The 24,037-nt window shown below is 41.5% G+C and overlaps 1 protein-coding gene across 3 annotated transcripts in view; it reads left to right on the top strand.

Annotated features, from left to right (window-relative positions):
* The window catches only part of ncoa6 (nuclear receptor coactivator 6), a 37,348-nt gene that overhangs the window by 11,993 nt on the left and 1,318 nt on the right, over positions 1 to 24,037 (top strand). For 2 of the 3 annotated variants that reach the window (XM_016240920.1, XM_016240919.1), the window contains exons 5-13: positions 6,109 to 6,237; positions 13,197 to 14,048; positions 14,135 to 14,266; positions 14,382 to 15,741; positions 15,838 to 15,953; positions 16,042 to 19,479; positions 21,854 to 21,884; positions 22,174 to 22,215; positions 22,515 to 22,660. In XM_016240920.1, the coding sequence (XP_016096406.1) occupies positions 6,109 to 6,237; positions 13,197 to 14,048; positions 14,135 to 14,266; positions 14,382 to 15,741; positions 15,838 to 15,953; positions 16,042 to 19,479; positions 21,854 to 21,884; positions 22,174 to 22,215; positions 22,515 to 22,660 (6,246 nt within the window). The remainder of the gene's footprint in view (positions 1 to 6,108; positions 6,238 to 13,196; positions 14,049 to 14,134; positions 14,267 to 14,381; positions 15,742 to 15,837; positions 15,954 to 16,041; positions 19,480 to 21,853; positions 21,885 to 22,173; positions 22,216 to 22,514; positions 22,661 to 24,037) is intronic. The other variant, XM_016240921.1, reaches the window with a different exon arrangement.

Below are 24,037 nucleotides of genomic sequence, written 5' to 3'. Positions count from 1 at the left end.
AAGTGACTCTCAGAGCAGTTCTGGAGATGTTGTTCATGTATTTATGTCCTTATTTAGTGAGACGGCAGACTCTAAAATCACCGCAAGCGTCACGCCCGCTTCAGTACAAGTAGTAAACAAAACCGCGCATCTGCGCCATTCATTAACACAGAGACACGCAGAATTCATATTTAAATTTTTAAATAGAATTCAAAAATTAAATATTAAGTTTTGCGACTTAATATTTACAAATACTGGTGGGAGTGCGCGCACGTGTGTGTGCACGGCTGCGCGCGCATCGGGGCGGAACTCCGCTGTGCGTGATACAGAGAGTCACGATCCGAAATGACATGCTGTCGTGTAAATAAGATAAATGGCATAAGGCTATTTAGTTTGCTTAATGAAAGAACAAGGTATAGACATGTTCTATAAGAAAGGTAACTTTAAATGACTTCTGTTGTGATCTGGCGCTATAGAGAAAATCTAATTAAATAAAATTAACTTGACCTTCAAGGGGGGCAGGGGGTGCCGTTGGGTGGGCGGGCCGCCCCCCTAAAATAATGGCAGGGGAAACACTGTAATAATCAATTTAATCTAGCTTGCGCTCACTGTTGTACACGGAAGCAGCTCCGGGCGGATGACGTATGAGGTCGGCGTTGCGCATGCGCCGCTCAGAAGTGACGAACGTGGAAGCGCAGGGGAGAGATCAAAATGAAAACCTTCTAGAGTTATTCAGCCAAGAACAACAACTAAGTTACCTAAAAAAAATAAAATAAAAAAAAAAAAGCCCAGAACTGCTTTTCTGACAGATATGACACAAACAATGTTAACCATTTGTACATTCTGTAACACGCATATTTTAGATTCACAATTCGTTTAAAAGCCTCTGGTGTGTAAAAATAGTAAATATCATCATGTCCTCCTGTTTTTTACCCTAATAAATGTTATCGGAGCATTAAATAGTTAATAAAGAAACTTAATTCTAATGCTCATTATACTGAGAATATCCAAATATTAAAAATTAAAATTAAACTTACCTGCTTGAACTCTTTCATTTGATCTGGATGTCTGTCTTTAAAGTGTTTTGTTAGTTTGGTGTTTACCTACTTTTGATGTCGCCACGTCACTTAGTACCGACTTGGTACCAGGTCCTTTGACAACACTACAGGAGGCCTTTGTTCACCCCCCGGAACTGTGTGAGGCACATTTTATTATGATTGAATGCGCTTTATTTCACTTCTTTTGGACTGATGGCGCCATTCATTAACACAGAGACACGCAGAATTCATATTTAAATTTTTAAATAGAATTCAAAAATTAAATATTAAGTTTTGCGACTTAATATTTACAAATACTGGTGGGAGTGCGCGCACGTGTGTGTGCACGGCTGCGCGCGCATCGGGGCGGAACTCCGCTGTGCGTGATACAGAGAGTCACGATCCGAAATGACATGCTGTCGTGTAAATAAGATAAATGGCATAAGGCTATTTAGTTTGCTTAATGAAAGAACAAGGTATAGACATGTTCTATAAGAAAGGTAACTTTAAATGACTTCTGTTGTGATCTGGCGCTATAGAGAAAATCTAATTAAATAAAATTAACTTGACCTTCAAGGGGGGCGGGGAGCACTCCCAGAAGGGCAAATTACAATTACATTTATAAGGGAGGACTCCACTGGCTATTTTTGGTTTAACCAGACCCAGTAACACACAAACCAAGAAGGTGACCACAAAAATATCCTCAAAAAGTGTTTATATAAGATCCCGAGGTGCTACATTAGGGTGCGTTGCAATGACTTTATCCTTATAACACTCCATCATCATCAATCAGTGGAACCAGTCATACCACCGTTGCTATTGGCATGGGTCACCCCAAAATCCCAAATGATAAGCGGAGTAGTATAAGCATTGTAGAATGGCTCATAAATAGGTATTTAGGATGATCAGTGTTGTAGAGGAAGGTAAGAAAAAGTCCTTCTATATAAAAACATACAAACTAACATTAGCACCAAACACAGTCACATTTAAATAACCCAAATAGGACAAACAAACACAAAATGAACAACAAACCACTTACTTGGTTGAGCTTAAAACAATGGTTTCCCAACCCGGACTCTACACATGAGGTTAGCACAAGAGGAAGCCATGCTTCTCTCCAACCAAACATACGTTTACTCTGCTTTCCCTGACTTTTATCCCAGAACTTCAGTACTCTAGAGAACCCCCTAGAGCATGGAAAAGGTACTACAATTAGAAAAACCACAGTAACTGCACTGTGGGCGGTTACAAGCTATCAGCCATGCTGTTAAGTTATGGAGGAATCCAGGAGCTGAAATCTATCTGAAACTTTCACAGTTCATCTGATACAACACGAAACTCAAGAAAAGTTTGTCAATACAAACTCAGAACGCTCGCCTGACAGTTTGAAAGTTATAACAGATATATACTTAAACCAATGAGTATATAAAAGGCTAAAGGTCTGTGCCTGAAAACTCAAGGAATCTCACATTTGTTTTCAGATTAGATATTAAAAAAACCAAGGGATAACAAAATTAAAATGTGACTTTTTTCTTGCAATTTTGAGTTTATTTCTCACAATTCTGACATTTCCTCACAATTCTGAAAAACACGAGACTCACCGGCGCATGCGCAACGCTGACCTCATACGTCATCCTCCCGGAGCGGCTTCTGTGTACAACTGTTGGCACAAGCTAGATTAAAGTGTTTATTACATTTTGAATATGGATATTTTTCTTACAAAAACACATCGATTCGCTACAGGAGGCCAGTGTTGTGACGGTATCAAAATTTCAGTATTCGGTACCAATACCAGTGAAAATCCATGGTTCGGATCCAACATTTCGTTACCAAAGCAAAACACAAAAACATGCTAATTAAAGAATTTGATTATACTTTCATTTAATCCAAACTGTGTACATATTTAATTTTAAAGGGCTTTTGAAAACCTTCTAGAGTTATTCAGCCAAGAACAACAACTAAGTTACCTAAAAAAAATAAAATAAAAAAAAAAAAGCCCAGAACTGCTTTTCTGACAGATATGACACAAACAATGTTAACCATTTGTACATTCTGTAACACGCATATTTTAGATTCACAATTCGTTTAAAAGCCTCTGGTGTGTAAAAATAGTAAATATCATCATGTCCTCCTGTTTTTTACCCTAATAAATGTTATCGGAGCATTAAATAGTTAATAAAGAAACTTAATTCTAATGCTCATTATACTGAGAATATCCAAATATTAAAAATTAAAATTAAACTTACCTGCTTGAACTCTTTCATTTGATCTGGATGTCTGTCTTTAAAGTGTTTTGTTAGTTTGGTGTTTACCTACTTTTGATGTCGCCACGTCACTTAGTACCGACTTGGTACCAGGTCCTTTGACAACACTACAGGAGGCCTTTGTTCACCCCCCGGAACTGTGTGAGGCACATTTTATTATGATTGAATGCGCTTTATTTCACTTCTTTTGGACTGATGAACTGCAACACCCGCTGACTGCCATTAAACAGCTTGGAAGATCAAAGTCAATTTTTAATATAACTCCGATTGGACTCATCTGAAAGAAGGAAGTCATATACGCCTAGGATGGCTTGAGGGTAAGTAAATAATGGGCTAATTTTCATTTTTGGGTGAACTATCCCTTTAACTTTGTAACCGTCCCGCTGAGCACTCCCAGAAGGGCAAATTACAATTACATTTATAAGGGAGGACTCCACTGGCTATTTTTGGTTTAACCAGACCCAGTAACACACAAACCAAGAAGGTGACCACAAAAATATCCTCAAAAAGTGTTTATATAAGATCCCGAGGTGCTACATTAGGGTGCGTTGCAATGACTTTATCCTTATAACACTCCATCATCATCAATCAGTGGAACCAGTCATACCACCGTTGCTATTGGCATGGGTCACCCCAAAATCCCAAATGATAAGCGGAGTAGTATAAGCATTGTAGAATGGCTCATAAATAGGTATTTAGGATGATCAGTGTTGTAGAGGAAGGTAAGAAAAAGTCCTTCTATATAAAAACATACAAACTAACATTAGCACCAAACACAGTCACATTTAAATAACCCAAATAGGACAAACAAACACAAAATGAACAACAAACCACTTACTTGGTTGAGCTTAAAACAATGGTTTCCCAACCCGGACTCTACACATGAGGTTAGCACAAGAGGAAGCCATGCTTCTCTCCAACCAAACATACGTTTACTCCGCTTTCCCTGACTTTTATCCCAGAGGTTCAGTACTCTAGAGAACCCCCTGGAGCATGGAAAATGTACTACAGTTAGAAAAACCACAGTAACCACACTGTGGGCGGTTACAACTTAACACGGCTTTCTTCGACTCCTGAAGGTGCACTGTCTTACAGAGTTTCTCTAACGCTGATGATACACGGGGCAAGTTTTTGAGCAATGTTGCTAGGCAACTTTGGTTAATGTTGGTAGGGCTGTCGCGATAACCGCAATATCGCAATACTATTGACGAGCAAACCGCGGAGGAATGCAAGAACCGCAGCAACCGCGATTTTTGCGGGTTTTATTTTTTCGTAAGGTTATGCCCTTCTCGTTTTACACTTCATGCATGTGAACTAAATATTAAACAAGTTAGTAATGATAACATAATGTGTACCATGCATATCATGCATAGATTTGCAAGCCTAAACAGACAGCGAATGAGAGAGAGATCGACTGAGCGCGTGCGATTACTTGCGTCTGTCCTCCAGGCCAAGTCATATATATTTGTGAAAATAGGTTGTCATGTTCAAGGAAAGTGAAATCTCTGTCTTAGCATCGACACACAGCTGGTCAGCTGAGCCTTCTAAAGTGTCGCTCAAAGTTAAAATGATTTCAACAGCGTGTTTCATTACGTCTCTTTGAATGAATGAATCAGCGTTTTTGAACGTGTAGTTGAATGTCCCTTTCCACTACCTTGTGGCGCAACACTGTAACTGCACTGACTGACAGCCCACCTAGAACGCGCGCAGGTGGAAATATCAATAGAAAGTCTCTTGTCCAGTCAGATTAGAAGATCAGATTACAACGAGGCTAACTGTTATACATATAGGCTAACGATAGCCGAACGATCTTATTGTCAGGTTTATGTTCTGTTATGTGGACCAGTATTTTGTCATTCTCTTCTGTTTACTTCACTTCCTGTTTCAACGCTGTTTGGTTTCGGTTACATTGTCTTCTGAATATGACCTCGTTAGTTATGTCGTAACACATACACACACAAATGATATATATATGTATGTATGTGTGTATATATTTATGGCAGTAAAACCGCATACCGCGCTATTGAGCTCCTCAAAATTACCGCAAGGGGAATTCCCTCACCGCAACAGCCCTAGTGACAGCCAGTAAATAAGAACAAATGAACAAATTACAAGTATTAGCACAATTAAATATAGGCCTATAGCACAAAAATAGAAATGAAATTATGCTTTAGGTTTTTGTGTGTGCAGATGTTCAGGTACAGAAATGGAAAAATCACATATAAAATAGCATTTGCGTATTCTTCTCTCTGTGTTGCACCTTGATTTTTCAAAGCCATTTGAAATTAGAGGCAACCACTGCATTTTAATCATGAATTGGAAAAAAATATTTGATTTATATTAGACTGTATAATTTCAAAATCAGAAGCAAAAACAGAATAACCTGACTTTAGCTTTGTGAAATTATGCTACATAAAACATCTATATGAAACAGAAACCGCACACAGGCTGAATGAGACGCAGATTCACTCTCTGACAGCAGGCGGCGCTTATGGAACAGTAATACAGATAATACTGCATACCGCGCTATTGAGCCACTCAAAATTACCGCAAGGAAAATTCCCTTACCACGACAGCCCTAAATGTTGGCGTCAATGGGCAACCGGGTGAGACACAGGGCCCACGAGAAATCTGTTACCCATTCTCAGTTGGAAAGTGCCCAAACAACATTGCTCAAAAAAAGTTGCCCGAAAAAATTGCTCAAAGTTTCCCTGTGTATCATCAGCCTAACCCTAAACAAACACGCCTGTACAAACTAATCAAGGTCTTCAGGATTACTTAATAATTTAATTAGGAAAGTGTATGCTGAAGAAATACTTGTTTTTCAGCTGGAATGCGTATGAATAACCCTTCGGTGTCCATGATGCCTCCTGGGGCTAATATGGCAGCACAGGGAATGGTACTGAATAGTGGTGGACCAATGCAGCCAAGAGCACCAAGGCCACCTTCACAGACAGGTAATGGCAATTCTTTAATTCAAAGAAGTGATGTTACCCTAATTATATTCCATACTGCTCTACAAAGGCAAATGCAGTAGTTGCAGCACCATTGGGACTGTTTGTTTTGAAATTTATTTTCACACTCTGTTTTCCCTGAATCAGATTGTATTAAGATTTATCTTAAAGACATATCCGTCAGGCAGGACTCATAGCTGGTTCAGAGCTTGTTGTAATGTGTTTCAAATGTCACCTATGACCATAGATTGTGGGGCCTCTGATCTCATGACTACATACATCAGTCACTATGCAAGTGTTTTACTTTGTTAAAAAAGCACAACAATATGTTTCAAGCACAATATGTTTATTTATTTTTTTATTCTAAGGACTTTTGGCCAGATTTACTGATGATGAATTGATGGTAGCTGCTGAACGTCAGATCCAGTCTGCAGATTTGAGTTGACTGATTTCACAGAAAGTCGTGTAGTAGTGTATAATCGACACAGACTCCAGTTTTTTGGAGGATATCAGACATGTTTGATATTTTGAGCCGATTTAGTGTTTGATAGGGCTGTGACGGTGGCAGATTTTTACCACCACGGTGGTAATGGACCAACAACCGCCGGTGGCGCGGTGTTGATATATAAATATATATATATATATATACAGTGGGGCAAAAAAGTATTTAGTCAGCCACCAATTGTGCAAGTTCTCCCACTTAAAAAGATGAGAGAGGCCTGTAATTTTCATCATAGGTATACCTCAACTATGAGAGACAAAATGAGAAAAAAAATCCAGAAAATCACATTGTAGGATTTTTAAAGAATTAATTGGTAAATTCCTCGGTAAAATAAGTATTTGGTCACCTACAAACAAGCAAGATTTCTGGCTCTCACAGACCTGTAACTTCTTCTTTAAGAGGCTCCTCTGTCCTCCACTGGTTACCTGTATTAATGGCATCTGTTTGAACTCGTTGTCAGTATAAAAGACACCTGTCCACAACCTCAAACAGTCACACTCCAAACTCCACCATGGCCAAAACCAAAGAGCTGTCAAAGGACACCAGAAACAAAATTGTAGACCTGCACCAGGCTGGGAAGACTGAATCTGCAATAGGTAAGCAGCTTGGTGTGAAGAAATCAACTGTGGGAGCAATTATTAGAAAATGGAAGACACACAAGACCACTGATAATCTCCCTCGATCTGGGACTCCACGCAAGATCTCACCCCGTGGGGTCAAAATGATCACAAGAACTGAGCAAAAATCCCAGAACCACACGGGAGGACCTAGTGAATGACCTGCAGAGAGCTGGGACCAAAGTAACAAAGGCTACCATCAGTAACACACTGCGCCACCAGGGACTCAAATCCTGCAGTGCCAGACGTGTCCCCCTGCTTAAGCCAGTACATGTCCAGGCCCGTCTGAACTTTGCTAGAGAGCATTTGGATGATCCAGAAGAGGATTGGGAGAATGTCATATGGTCAGATGAAACCAAAATAGAACATATCAAGATGCTGATTAGACAGCATGATTATTGCACAGGTCTGCCTTAGTCTGGCCACAATAAAAGGCCACTCTAAAATGTGCAAAATGTGTTTTACTGTATTGGGGGGTCCGAAAACCAGTCAGTATCTGGTGTGACCACCATTTGCCTCACGCAGTGCAACACATCTCCTTCGCATAGAGTTGATCAGGTTGTTGATTGTGGCCTGTGGAATGTTGGTCCACTCCTAGGGCTGTGTGATTAATCGAAATCGAATCGCAATCGCGATTTGAGCCTGCGATGTGGACGCGATATTACTCTGTTCCAGAGCATATGCATGACTGCCAGCCTTGAGTTGCAGTCTTACTAACCAATAGAGTGAGCGCACCTCTGTTCTCCCCAATCAGCACTGCTCTAGCCAACTGCGTAAATGCCCACCATAAAAAAACAACAAACAAAAAAAACGAGAGACAGAGTGGGATTATGGCATCTACAGGGTCAGATCGATAGTTAGGCAAATTAAAACTAAAGAAAAACGTATGCAACTTCAGCTTCGAAATGACAGACTACGAACAAAAAAAGTTATTTGCAAGAGCTGCGTCACAGCACATATAAAAAGCTCCCTTATCGGTTGCTTTAATAATTGACTTAAGAAATAGTTCTTTATTTATAAAAAATATTTTCTGTGAAATTCAGTAATTCAGCTAATTCTGTAAAAGTAGTTATACCATTATAATCTTGCCTGCTGAAAAAAAAACAATAGAACCCCTCCCAAAACACAATAACTAATTTTATGAATTTCAGGGTTATAATGGGAATTGTATTGGTTTTAATGTAAACTATAATGGTGTCTATTTGATGGATTCTATTGGTGGGATGTAATATGGCAGATGGCAACCAATAGAACAACAGTAATTCCTATTGGAATAATGCCCAAAACAAAAAGGAATTTTGTAATGGTTTAACGGAAACTATAAGGATTTCTGTGATGGTTTCTATTGTTTTTTTTCAGCAGGGTAATGATACTCGTACTGTGCTCCACATTATTGACAATATTGAGCTGAAGCTTGACTTTGCAAATTTAAAATCACAAATCAAATCGCAATATCTGTCAAAAAAAATCGCAATTCGATATTTTCCCCCAAATCGCACAGCCCTAGTGGCCAGCCTAAGGCACACCTGTGCAATAATCATGCTGTCTAATCAGCATCTTGATAAGCCACACCTGTGAGGTGGATGGATTATCTCGGCAAAGGAGAAGTGCTGACTAACACAGATTTAGACAGATTTGTGAACAATATTTGAGAGAAATAGGCCTTTTGTGTACATAGAAAAAGTCTTAGATCTTTGAGTTCAGCTCATGAAAAATGGGGTGTGGAAGAACTTGACTGGTCTGAACACCTCTGGTGTGACTTAAAATGCAGACCTTGAGCCAAAAACTCATCAGCAAACACCAGTGACTTGTACATACAGCATATGGACAAAAGTATTGGGTAGGGCTGTGACGGTGGCAGATTTTTATATATATATATATTAGTGGTGTCAAAATTAGCGCGTTAATGCAGGCGATTAATTTTTTTCAGTTTAACGTGTTAAAAATATTTAACCCAATTAATGCAGGGGCTGGGCTAAGGTTGGCCACCCCACTCACAACTGCTGCTTCTGTCACTTTTTCTCTTGACAAGAAGTGCATTTATTCAGTCGCAGAACGTTTCAGACGTGTGCTCCTCTTCACAATCAGTGCCAGATGCGAGTCAAGCGAGCTCTCTTCAATTGCACGCACAAAGGTGCCGGCGTGCGCTGTAGCCTGTATCCTTTCATATCAAAGCGCGAAATAAACTACGTGCATGCAATGCTGTGTTAGTTAAGTCATGAAGTTACTGTAATGAATTTTTACTCATTTGTAAGGGAATGAATTATTATTATTGATTCAGGTTTTGAGATGACTAGGATCTGAAGAGCCTAATTCAACCTGATTAGAGCTGATTCTAAATTTGATCGTTTACACTTTAAATCAGGGGTCGTCCAGCAAGCCGGTGATTATCAGTATATTTTACAAATTACATATGTATTTTCCCGGCCACGGTCAACACAATTATGATAATTTGTTAGCTCTTAAAGCGGTCATTATTATGAGTAAGCTACGAGCTAGGCTGCAAGCAAGGGATCTTTTGGCAACAGTTTCAACCTTGAAATTATATGACACCAGACAATCCTTCTTTATAAATGAAACATGAATTTATTGGCTATTCTAGATTACATAAAACTAAACTAAAACACATAAAATTACACACACACATGTACAGATGTGAGTTGACGGAGTTTCATAGTTCTACCTCGTTTTCACGAGTGATTTAGGTTCACCTGAGAGAACTCGCAAGCAGAGAAATTTTAGCTTAATTTTACTGCTTATCTAAATTCTCCAGTGTCAGTTCAGCAGATTGAAGATTTTGTTTGTACTTGCGTTTTGCTTGGTTGACAGCTGAAAAGCTGAGGTGATTCCGTCGCTGACGCGGGCTTCCTGGATGTCTGTTGAGGGAACCCCGTTACTGATTGGTCGCTGAGGTGACGTCGGAATGAGGTTTGAATGACGTTCTTTTGGAAAAGCCCTCCGGAGATTGGTTGGCTTCTTTATAACGTGGAGGCTTCAGCAGTTTTGCTAAAAGTCTTAGTTTGCAAGACTCTGAGTTCTTTGAAGATTGTGAAGTTTCACTGAAGTGTTTGAGTTTGAGATGTGGTGGTCGCTTTGATGGTAAGCGCGTGAGCACACGTTGGAGTGCTCTTAACACGGCGACAGGTGAGAGTGCTCACAAATCTGTCCTGCATTGGGTTTTTGCTCCGCTGCATAAGTCCGTCCCCGACGCGATCCAATCACCTTCTTGCCAGGCGGAGCATGCATACATTAACAAGAGGCCCCCATTTATTATGTGGAGAAATGAAGATTTGCAGGTTTTAATAACTCATATATAGTGTCGTACAACGCATACTGTTTGAAATAACAGCTTTTCACTTATTTCAATATTCTGCAATTGTCACAAGTTTCCATTCAATACTAAACTTCACCTATCTCACACGTATATTAATAACCTCATTTCCTAACAAGGGGTAATAAACGCTGATTAAAGTTGCACCGATTAAATGAACACATCAAGCATGTATATATACAAGACATACAACATATTATTTGTGAATCTATGGCTCCTGATGCTTTCAGTAGTTTTAAATGAATAGTCTCAGAAATCGTCCTTTTCTTTGGAATGCAAAGGGGGAAAAGGGGAGGTGTCCTGAGGTCATCCTCATGTCAGAGTTGAGAGTCTGCCAAGTTTCTCCTAGACAGAGTTCTTAATCTGCCACTTTCTGTTTATCGGATTTAGCAATTTATGTGTTAACTGGTCAGGGGTATCCCCATCTGGTCCTTGAAAGCCCGTAAAACGCTTTTAAGCACTGTTTAAGCACTGTCTTTTATTTAGAGTCTCTTGAGAGATAGCTAAATAGTCCAGGAACTGCTTCACCCTTCACTGACCCTGCATGAGTTTTACGACCGCAGCTGGTAGCATAGGGGTACTTCAGTTTGTCTCAATGGAATGTAACTGTTTCGTGTGTGGCTCCATAGTGTGAGTGGGTCCGTTGTAAGACCGAGATCCTACATTACCAAAAAGGCGATTAAATCCGCCTTAAATCTGTGCATGCATGTAATATATTTTATATGAGTCACATTTAAAAACATGTCTCTGAAATGGTTTTCAAAACTGTCCAGGAGCAGCCCAGCACTGTCTCACTCATCTAACACACCCGATTGAACTCGTCAGCTCGTGTTTATTTTAGCACTTCAGTCAGTGAATACGCAGCCTGCAAAACACTAAAATACCGTATTGACCCGAATATAAGACAATGTTATTTTTCTTGGAAATACATCCGAAAAAACGCGGTCGTCTTATATTCAGGGTCTAGACCAGGGGTAGGCAAGTTCGGTCCTAGAGAGCAGCTCCAACCCTAATCAAACACACCTGAACAAGCTAATCAATGTCTTCAGGATTACTAAGGCTATAGGCAGGTGAGTTTTTTTTTTTTTCAGGGTTGGAGCTGAACTCTGCAGGACTGCGGCTCTCTAGGACCGAACTTGCCTACCTACCCCTGGTCTAGACTTTGACTTTTGACTTTCAATAATACACCCACAACAATAGGTGACGCCAAATAAGCATAAAACGAGTGTGCCATGAAATATGTAATGTAATGCGTGTTTTAAAGATCGCGAGAAAAAACAAAAGAAAAAGTAAACCTTACAGCTGCATGAGTCGTGACATCACGTTAGCCTGACAAACTCCCTTTGTGATTTTAAAACGTAAGACCGTACCCAGATTTGAAGACTACAGTAAGATTTAACTTCTACTGTTAATAAGATTTTGGTAGGCTACTGTTAGGTGGATAGCCTAAATGTTCTATTTCAGATGGGCTACCTGTTTTTTTGTTTTTAATTTATGGTATATCAAAAAGTGTATATTTTTTAAATGTGATTGTTGGTACATTTTACCAGTTTTTACCATACTTTCAAAACAAAAATTAAAATAGGAAAAATATGCAATATGAAAATAATTGAAGACAAAATGTGTTTTACTGAGAAAAAAAACAAGATTTGTTTTTTAAAAAGCCTTTTTCCAAAAGGTGCATCTGGAAAAAGGGGGGTCGTCTTATATTTGGGCCAATACGGTAAATATCAAAGAAATAATACAGTTAAACAAAAAAGTAGCCTAAATAAGAAAGTTAAATACACCCTGTCTACAGAACACGGCACAACAAAATACTATAAAACTCATTATAATCAGTGATGCTACAATGGATGCGGCACGACACGACATGACAAATCCCCGACAGTAAACTGCCTCATTCTATTTATGAGGTACTGACACAGAGTTCAAATGTCCTGTGTAGACACTAGACAGACTCAACCTGTTGCGACGCGATGGTGTCGCGTCCGGTGTAGACACGGTTCACTGTTCCGCTACTGTTATTACACTTGTATACAAAACTGTGTATTATGCTTGTTATAGATTGCGTGATGTCACATGCACTACCGCCGGTGGCAGTAGACAAACCGCGGTTGTCACGGCAACCTTCACAGCCCTAGTGTTCGATTGTCATGCATCTTTAGCAAGGATTCGCATGTTTCTCAAATGCTCATGAAGAAGAGCGTTTGTGCATTCGACTGAGTCATGTAATTGCATCTTGGCTCAGAATCCTTTTATGACACCGGATTAATGTAAACACAGCCCACTGTGAACACTCTTGTAATTCGCTTTAACCTTTTTGAACTTTATGAATTATTTTAGGTTTAAGTGTGTGTAAGGAATAGGAAGCAAGCAGAGTATGGCTGTTTCTAAAGCATGCAGTGCCATTTGCTGTTAAAAAATAAAAGCATGTGTTAATCTGATTAACAGGGATTTAGTTCTCATTTCATGCTTCAGAAGTTTTCACATTTCTGTTCACACCTTTTTTCAGACACAATGGATCCCATGCTTTCAGGGCTGGCCTTACAGCAACAGCAACAACAATTCCAACATCCTCAAGTGGGACATGGCCCACTCGGTAACTTGGGCCCACAGGGACATCACATGCAAGCCATGCAAGCAAATCGACAGCTAAATCCAGCAGCCCTACAGCAACTTCAGCAGCAACAACAGCAGCAGCACCAACAACAGCAGGTTCAGATGGCTCAACTAGGTGGTGCACGTGGTCCTTTCAACCCCTCCAACCAGATGCCTGTACCCCCTGGCTGGAACCAGTTGCCCTCTGGTGTTCTCCAACCACCACCTGTCCAGGGTCCTATGGGACCAGGTTGGAGGAAAGCCCCACCACAGCCACAAATGGGGCAGCGTCAACCCTCTTTGGCATCTGTTCAGACGCCCAATCATCCACCACCACCATATCCATTTGGGAGCCAGCAGGCCGGACAGGTTTTCAATACAATGGCACAACATCAGATGCAGCAACAGCAGCAACAGTCGGGGGCAAACCCGTTTGCAACCCCTCAGCCCAAAGTCCCTCAGGGGGCACCTGGTGTAGTTGTCTCAAGAGCGCCTCCTCCTCTGCCTCCCTCCTCTGCCCCTCAAGGAAGTCTCACAGCCAAGTCCCCTGGTTCGTCGTCATCTCCTTTCCAACAGGGCTCACCTGGAACACCTCCAATGATGGGACAGGGACAGGGGCAGCTTGGTCCACGTCCCACAACCCCCCAGGGTTTCCCACAAGGTGTTGGCTCTCCAGGAAGAGCTGTGATGGGCCAGCAAGGAAATATTCAGCCCGGCTTTATGGGCATTCCACAACATGGACAGGTTCCCCAAGGTGGAATGGGAGGTATGTTTTCAGATATTGAATGTAGAAGTGATTTTGTATTGTTATTAATTTGGTTACCTGTAATTGAATATGTATATATTTTGCAGGTATGCCCAAACGAATGCCAGTGGGGTTCCCAAATGCTCCTGTTAATCAGAACTTTGGACAAGGACAGGTTACTACCACTGGAGCAGGTAGTACGCCTCAAATACAAAATAGTCAGGGCATGGCAAACACTGGTAAGATGTGTGGATTGTTTTAATACTGTTTTGAATCTTTTCTTCTAATATGAGGTTTTATCCACTTTCTATATACCAAGTTTCAAGAAGTCTAAACAAGAAAATCTCATTATAGGTGTCCAGTCATCCGTCCCAGCGCCAAATCACATGCAGTCAAATCCCCTTCAAGGTGCTGCAATGACTCACCACAGTGGCATGCCAGCTCAACCCCCAGGCACCACCTCAGGAGGTGTTATGGGACAACCTCAGCAAGGTCTTCAGACTCAAATGATGGGTGTACTACAATCACAACATCAAACACAGGTTGTAGCTTCCACTCAAAGTCAAATGGTACAAAGCCAAACAGGGGGCCAGACTGTTTTGTCCAGGCCAGTGAATACTGGGCAGCGAGGAATGACCCCTCCCAAGCAAATGATGCCACCACAAGGTCAAGGGATCATGCAGAACCAAAACCAGCTGGGTGGAGGACCGGGACATCAGGCTTTATTGCTTCAGCAACAACAACAACAACAGCAGCAGCAACAACAACAGCAGCAAAATGCTATGATGGAACACATTGTAGCTAGTCAGATACAGGGTAACAAGCAGGCCTTTGGCCCAAAAGGTCAGCCTGGTATAATGCAAGGCCAGATGATGAGGGGTCCTTCACCTAATATTCAGGGTAATATGCCGCAGTTTCAATCTCAGATGGGTCAGCAACAAATGACTCAACAACAGCATCAGCAACAGCAACAACAAATGGCTCATTTGCAACAACAGCAGCAATTACAGCAACAGCAGTTACAACAGCAGTTACAACAGCAACAACTACAGCTGCAACACCAGCAGCCACAACAAGCACAAATGCAACAACAACAGCTACAGCAACCCCATCAGCAAATGGTACAACAACAGTCTCAACAAATTCCAATGAATGGCAACCCCAACCAAGCATTAGGGATGCATGGGTCTCAAATGCGACTTCCAGGAAATCATCATTTAGTACAACAACAGCTTCAGCAAAAACAACAGCAACAGCAGGTGATGCTGCAGCAGCAACAGGCTGGTCAGCAGCATCAACACCAGTTAGGAGATAGTAGTGGAAATGCTGATATCAGCCAACAGATGGTTCCAGACCTGCAGAATCAGCAACAACAGCAGGCTATGTTGGGAAATTCTCAACATATGCAGGTTGGCAATGGCCATTTTCCTGGTCATGGCATGTCCTTCAATCCTCAGTTTGCTGGTCAGATGCCAATAGGAGGCCCATGTGGACAAGCGGGTGGATTTGTGGTAAACAAGGATGTGACACTAACCAGTCCCTTGTTAGTAAATCTTCTCCAAACTGATATATCTGCCAGCCAGTTTGGTCCTGGTGGGAAGCAAGGAACAGGTGCGGTTGCTGCTGCTAACCAGGTCAAGCCTAAAAAGAAGAAACCTCCTCGTAAGAAGAAGCCAAAAGTAGAGGAAGGACAACAGTCTACTGACGGTCTGTGGTAAGAGCTTTTTATTCTTTCATTTTTTACACTGAAGCTGAGTAAACGATTCTGTTGCACTGTTGAATAGAACTACAAAGTTTGTGTCTGTCTTAGTGGTCTGGATTCACTGCCTCATGGAATGGAGGAAGTAGAGCTGCAAGGGTTGGGAGGTGATCAAGGGGGTGGCATTGACTCTAACTCTAAACTAACTGAATTCGCTAATAGACCAGGTAAACAATTTAATGCCTTTTGATTGATCATTTATTACTTTAACATTTTACTTGGAGAATTTTTATTAACTTACCATTTTATCTTTAGGTCTGCCTGGTCAGTCTGGAGATCAAAGGGTATTACAGCAAATGCCAATGCAGTTTATGCCCCCACAACAGCAGCAACAGATACAGCAAATGCAGCAGCAGCAGTTACAACAACAACAGCAGCAGCAGCAACAAATGCAGCAGCAACAGATGCAACAACAGCATCAACAGATCCAGCAGCAGCAAATGCAACAGCAACAAATACAGATGCAGAGTTTGCAGGGTCCTCAAGGTCAAGCTGGAACATCACAAGGACCCCATCATGTCCAGACCCAGATTCATTCACAACAGTCAATGCAGATGCAACAACCACAACACCTCCAACAACAACTGCAGTCACAGCCACAACAGCAACAGCAACAACAACAACAACAGGCACAGCAGCAGCAACAACAACAAATGATGATGATGCTTAAAATGCAACAAGAAGCTAAAAATCGAATGACACTACAGCAAGGTGGGCACATGCAAAAGGGTTTAGTCAATCCTAACGATCCATCTCAGAGAATGCCTGTATCACAGCCGGGCAACATGCCTGTAATGATTGATCTTCAAGGACATGGAGGTGTTCCACCTTCTCCTGATAAAGCCAGAGGAATGCCACTCATGGTAAATCCAACTCTGACTGGACCAGCAAGAAGGACACCCCATTCAGAGGTTGGACAACCAACACCACCAGAGGAAACCCCTGGAAACCACAGCATGCAGGACCGGGGACCTCTTGAAATTGGTCAACAGTCAGGAAATGGAAATCAACCAATGATTCCCAATCAAGGTCCTAATACTCATTTAATGAAATCTGTGCCTTTATCAGTGCCCCACCAGCCAGGAGCAAGTCCCCAACAGCAGTCCCAGCAAGTGGCAGCAATGGCTGGCTCACATAATATTCACTTTTCCAGTGTTCCTGCAACTTCCCAAAGTTCCCGCCCTAAAACCCCTAACCGAGCCAGTCCTCGGCCATATCACCACCCTTTAACTCCAACCAACCGTCCACCTAGTACTGAACCCTCTGAAATAAATCTGTCCCCTGAAAGACTGAATGCCTCTATCGCTGGTCTTTTCCCTCCAAAAATTAACATTCCTCTGCCACCACGGCAGCCAAATCTTAATCGAGGTTTTGATCAGCAAGGTCTTAACCCAACCACACTTAAAGCAATTGGCCAGGCTCCACCCAACCTATCAACTCTTCCTGTCAACAATAATACCAGTGGCAACAATAATGGCCCTCAGTCTTATACATCAGGTGTTGGCATGTTAAGTTCCGGAGGAAAACAAGACAAACAAACCGGTGTTGGGCAAGCTAAAAGAGCTAGTCCTAGTAATAGTCGTCGTTCCAGCCCTGCCTCAAATAGAAAAGCTGCCACTCCAAGCCCAGGAAGACAGAAGGGTGCCAAAGTGTCATTGACATCACCTCCACATCCGCAGCAAATGATGGTTAGTCCACAGAACGTGATGGTTAGCCCCAACTCAGTGCTCCCAACTACCTCTGCATCTTTGCCATCAGCAGGACCTGGAGAATCACAACAGAGTTTAAATTCTCTGCAAACCCTACCTGGTAGTGCCGATACAATTAGAGATGGCCAGGTAGTGACTACGCAAGCAGAGCAGCATCAGGCAGTTCAGTTTAGAGAGCAGTCTGCTCCTAAAATGGCAAGCCCTCGGGTGCCTTCTCAGGAACCAAAACGGCAAGAGCTTAGCAATTTGGTTGAACAGCGTGCTGAAGATAAACAACAACCCCGGACAACACCACAACATGACCATGGCTCTGCTGTATCACCAGCATTTAGAGATGCTCCAACATCTCTGAATCAGCTATTAGACAACACAGGCACCCCATCTTTGTCAGTGAAATCTCAAAATATTCCTCAAGTGGGGGGAGAACCAGTGCAGAAAGAGAGCCCTCATGCTCCACCAGCTCAGGAGAACCAATTCAATCCTGTTGTCTCACAGAGCACTAATATTGGCACCTCTTTGTCTACATGTGAAACTGATCAGAAACCTAAACCTGCTTCAGTATCAAATCCAAATCTTGTAGCCAGTAGCAGTGCGAACCTGCAGTCTGTCAGTGCTGTATCAAGTGTTAGTTCAAACCAAACTGTGCTCTTAAGCCTCACTTCAATACCCAACCCTTCAGTAAGTTCAAATCACAATCTTATACCCATCTCAAATGCATCTCAAACTGTCTTGCAAAGGCCTATCTCATCAGCGCCAACACCACAAAATCAGATCACGGTCTTTGTAACCTCTAATCCCATTAGCTCTGCTACCAACACAGCTTCTGTGGTTCCTCCTGCTATTGTATCCAAGGTACTGGCAGTTCCCAATAAAAACATAAGACCTCCTGATGTTCGTCAACAAAATCCTACCCAAACGCGTCCACAGTTCATTGCAGGATCTGTTTATTCAATATTTCAAGCTACGCCGGTATCATCAGGTGCTAACGTTATGTCTCAACCTGTCACTATGGTTGGTCCTATAGTCTCTGCAAATATTCAGCTTACTCCTTCCCCGGTGTCAACTACATCACAACCCTCTGCGCAAGTGTCAACATCTATGCTGACAAACTCACCTGCTGTCAGCATAGCTGCTACTCAGCAGAGCCGCACTGTCATTGGGCAGCTTCAAGTTCAAGTACCTGCAAGTCAGGCTTCCCCTGTAAACGTAGTACCGCCACCTCAACAGCCAAGCCCTGGAGTTCTCAAACAGGATAGTGTCTCTGAAGCTAGTGGCCCGAAGTCTAGTCCTGTTGGGCAGTCGGCGGTACATTATGGCATGTCCTCACCCTTTCAGCAGCTATTGGCTTCTCCACCTGCTTGCTGTAGCCCAGGGGCTACGGCGGTTGTCCGCAGAAGTCCCCTGTCTTCAACAACAATGTTAGCCAAAAGCAGTCAAGTCCAGACTGTTGTAAGCAAACATACCACGCCCAGCATATCTTCGAGCAATGCCAATGATCAAAAAGAGCGATCCCCTGTCACTCAGATCGGAAAGACACTGGATGTTGCCACAACTAAAGCTGCTTGTGCGGCTAGGTCTAAAATGGTATCTGTACTCAAGCCCACTGCTCCAGTGACTGTTCCAGCTGCTCATATAGCATCTCGGCAATCTGCACTTCCTCCAAAAGTGTCTTCTCCTAAACCTGTGCCGACTCCTTCTCCAGTCCCTACTTCTACACCAACGTCTAATATGCCACCCCCAGCCTCTACCCCTGGAATGGTTCACCTGTCTAGTCCTGTTGCTACTACTTCACCACCTTCTAGTTTGCCTGCAGTTTTAGTTTCTGCAACCATTGCTGCTCCAGGACCTCCCACTACAACCTCCGGCCCCTCCACAGCAACACCCGCACAGCTCTCTGGGGAACAGCAGCCTCCTTCACTGGTGGAGACTAGTGCACCTGACTCTGCTGAAACAAAAGCAATTGTAGATCCTCCTGGCATCTCAGGTAACTACTTGATGGTATCCAGGCAAATTCATTGGTTGTCTAGTCAAACGTTAATGATTTTTACTTCTTAGTCATTCTTTTTATTTAACTTTACAGCTCATCATGAAGACCAAGCTTCATGTGACCAAGCTGGTAAACGCCTTTTTAATAAAATCTATTTCTACCCATGCAAATTGTAGTCATATGCAGGGGCACTGCTATGGTTCCTGAACAAGTACCTTATGATCAGGTCCCTTGGAATCGTCCTAACCTTCCTCCCCATTAAGGCGCCCCTGGTCATATGTGAACTACCTTAACCCCAAAGTATACTTATGCATTTGACCAAACGCATAGTGTTTCGAAGTACACTCCATTTCATATAGTACAGGAACACAGGTGCATGCTAATTTTTTCTTTGTCCAGTGTCTGTGCTATTTCTCTCTGGAAGTTACGACCAAAAAAGATGTCTTTGAGCTCTTTCAACTAGAGTTGCAGGTATCTCTCAACTAGGAATGTAAAGATGCTGTTTATTAAACACTGCTTACTATAGGGCCATGTCTAACTATTAGCAGAGCAGGCAGTTGACACCTGCATTATGAAGGTCCTCCATAATTAGGTAATTGCATATGTTTCATGTTTACATTGGGCACTCCCAACCAGGTACAATATTCTGATTGTTTGCATCTTGTTTTTAAGCCCATAAATAATAATGCACTTGTTCTAATAAATTTATATTGTAATGTACTCATTCTAATATATAAAAAAAATAATTTACATTGCTGGTAGGTTATCATTGCACAAATTAACACACTCTCTACAATAAAAAAAAAAAAATTAGAAGAGCTCTAAACTAACACGCTGTCTTCACTGTATCTAACGCACACACTCTCAAGGCTGATTTATACTCGAGCGTACGCAAGTTCGCTTTGAGTGCGCGCGACGTCGTTTCGCGTGGCGGTGTGCACAACATTTTTTGTAACTTTCCACGCAGCTCCGCTTCCGAAGATGCACGAGTTCAAAGCGACTCTAGCCGAACATGCACGTCTGTGCCAGCATTTGTGTGAGACCGAAGCAGTTTGATGTTAAGTGCAGTCACTCACACAGATCACGTTGCGGCCGAACTCAGACATTCAGGAACAAACTTTTTAGCACTGCCCCGCAGTTTTATCAACTAAATAGCTTAATCGCTCAAGAGCTACATTATCTTTCTCAACAAGGAGATGGTAGCAACATTGTTTCTAAAGGAATTAAAGCCACAGCTTTACGGTTAATAGAAAAACGCAGCAAAACGGTGGTAATTCATACATACACAGCCTCTCTCTCTCTCTGTCGTAAATGAACAGTTGATGAGAGCGCATGTGCACAGGGTTGCCAGGTTGACAAAGATAAGTAGCACACTTAGCAGATATTTCTGTATTACGCAAGTGTAAAGCTCTGTTTTGGGGTTTATGTCTCTTTATATCAGGCAAACCAGTTGTGTTCCTCTGCGGCCAGATTATTAACATATGCTCTATTCATTCTTTTTTAGAAACCTCGCACTTTTCTACTCAATTTTAAACGTTGTAAAATTAAGCGCGGTCCACTGCTGCACACGTGCCACAATATCGATACAGGGCCAGCTGTATCGATACTCGTATAGTCAAATCTCTGTGACGATACATCGTCGTATCGATATTTTGAACACAGTACTAGTATTTATGCAGCACTGCTTTGTTTACAGCGGTAACCAAAGAAATGCTGTATCACTGCTGTTCCGTAAGCGCCACCTGCTGTCAGAGAGTGAATTTGCGTCTCATTCAGCCCGTCTGCTGTAATGTAGATTTATATAGCATAATTTCACAAAGCTAAAGTTAGATCATTCTGTAAGGCAAAGCCTTAGTTTGTTTATACGATGAGATTTATTTTATTTGTATTATTCATTTATTTATTTATTTGATTTGGTACTAGTTTTTATTACATTTTTTTTACAATTTATTTTTATTTGACTTAAAAAGCTATTTCAATTTCACGAAGAAATGTGCAGCATTTTGTCTGAGAAATAATAAAACAACACTGTTTTCATGAATAATTTTGTCTTGAATAATTTTGTGAAAAACAAATCGTGAGGAGGGTGTGCATATTAAGCTGATGAAATTTATGTAACATGCACTGTATGCATACCCTAGTTTACATGAAAAACTGAAGTACACTTTGGCTTTTAGCGAATGCTAATCTAATTTAAGATTATGTGATGCAATCCTGCACCAGAACCGTTTCTGCTAGTCTGAACCAACACTTGGTCCAGATTTGTACCAGCTCACCTCCCAGGGATAAAGCCTGAAGTTGAGAAATAGAAAAAACGCTATGCACAGTCAGCGTTTAACACTAAACTAATTTCAGTTGTCTCTATTTACAGGACAAGGGGTTACCACTGCAGCAGAACAAGGGTAAGGCGATATTCTTGACTGTGACTCTTGATTATCTTTTTTCACCATCATTTTAATTGTATTCATTACCTGAATTTTAAAATGAATACATTTGTTGATTGTGTTTCAATCAAGAAGATTAATTTTATTGGATAATCTGAATGAACTCACCCTCATCAACACACTAATAATCATGGAATGATTCATGAAATCATTCTTTTTCTTGATCATTACTCAATTATGGGGAAGGAGGAAAAAATGTTGTTCAGCATCAAAGCAGTTTACCGCTGTTTTTCCACTTCTATAACAGATGGGCAAAGAAAAGAAAGACGCCCGTCATCTTAGCCCCAAGGTATGTATATAGCAGACCTGTAGATTCCCTGCACGGGTCCGTGCATGGGGCAGCGTGGCCATTTTAGTAAAACGGTCATGAACAGGACGGACGTAATCTGTGGTAGATGAGGAAAAACAGCAAGTGTGAATTCCTCAGTTGTACAGGGGCCAGATGTGGTCATTTTCTTCAGTGTTAAGACCAACAATTGATTTCCAAAGAAAACTAGAGAATATATGTAGCATAAAAAATGTCTGCACTCTGAGCATTTTGATAGATTTATTTTTCCTTTATCCCCATTGCCCTTCTTCCTTCTGCAGGGATACAAGGGCCACCACTGAGAAAGCAAAAGGTCCTAGTCGACGAAGCTCACGGACAGACAAGGAACCTGAGGAGGAAGCGTCTGACAATGGACAGAGAAAAAGAGTTGCTAGGCCAGGCTCAGCCTCATCGAACACAGGAAAAGGTACAGGTTAGTAGAGGTCTTCTCGGGGTCCTAAAATCTGTACCCGACCCGAATCGACCCAAATCACTTCTTACCCGAACCCGACATGCATAAATTAATTTTTTAAAACGAAAAACCCGACCTGAGACAGACCCGATGAAATTAGACCCGAGTCCGACACGACCCGACGGCATTTATTTTCGAACCCGACTGGACCCGAACGTAAACGGCATTGACGTGTGTACAGCCTGCAGCCCCCGCAGTCAGTCAGGAAAAATCCCGGTGTCCTGCTGACTGATTTGGCCACTTCTCCATTACTTTGATTTATTTAACATTTATTCAATTTATTATTAGGTTACTTTATATGAGTGCCTGCCTGATGGATACAAGGTATTTCTGAGCTCCGCTTTCAATTGTGACCAGTGGATTTGAAAAATAAACGTGATAGTTTGATAAAAAATAAATCGATAGCCTAATCATGGATTCGCTGTTGTCTGCAACCTGATCTCCGGCGAAAGGCTTCTGCACACAAAAATGAAAAGCCCTGCATGAACACGCAGCATAATGAAGCGAGTGGATTTTCCTGATGGATCTCATATCTATAAGATAATGTCTGTGTGCGAGGATTATGAATTAGTTGTTGCTCCTTTTCTGTGTACTTTCTTAACACGAAAGTGAAAGTAACCTACGCATTCGTGATTGTTTAAAAGAATTCGGGTCTAATCGGGTCCATTTGGGAAAAGCATGTTTATTTTAAATTACCTGAGACCCAAGGCCGCTAATACCGAACCCGACCCGTGTCCGAGGTACTCGTCGAAGCTTTGGATCCGAACCCTCTCGGGTCGGACCTCGGGTTTTCGGATCGAAGTGGACCCGTGAAGACCTCTACAGGTTAGACGTCTAGAACATAAAAATGGATGCAAATAGATGATATACACTACCAGTCAAACGTTTTTGAACAGTAAGATTTTTAATGGGTTTTTATTTTGTTTTTTTTTAAGAGTTCTCTTCTGCTCACCAAGCCTGCATTTATTTGCTCCAAAGTACAGCAAAAACAGTATTTATATATATATATATATATATAATTATTATTTTTTTACTATTTAAAATAACTGCATTCTATTTGAATATCATTTAAAATGTAATTTATTCCTGTGATTTCAAAGCTGAATGTTTAGCATCATTACTCCAGTCACACGATCCTTCAGAAATCATTCTAATATTCTGATTTGCTGCTCAAAACACATTTATGATGTTGGAATTTTTAGGTTTCAGGAAAGATTTTTCAGGTTTCTTTGTTGAATAGAAAGTTCAGAAGAACAGCATTTATCTGAAATAGAAATCTTTTGTAACATTCTAAATGTCTTTATCGTCACTTTTGATCAATTTAAAGCATCC

Source organism: Sinocyclocheilus grahami, unplaced genomic scaffold, assembly GCF_001515645.1.
Source record: "Sinocyclocheilus grahami isolate Dianchi unplaced genomic scaffold, SAMN03320097.WGS_v1.1 scaffold604.1, whole genome shotgun sequence".
NCBI lineage: Eukaryota > Metazoa > Chordata > Actinopteri > Cypriniformes > Cyprinidae > Sinocyclocheilus > Sinocyclocheilus grahami.
Note: the sequence above shows the minus strand (reverse complement) of the source record. Positions and strands in the feature narration are given on the sequence as shown.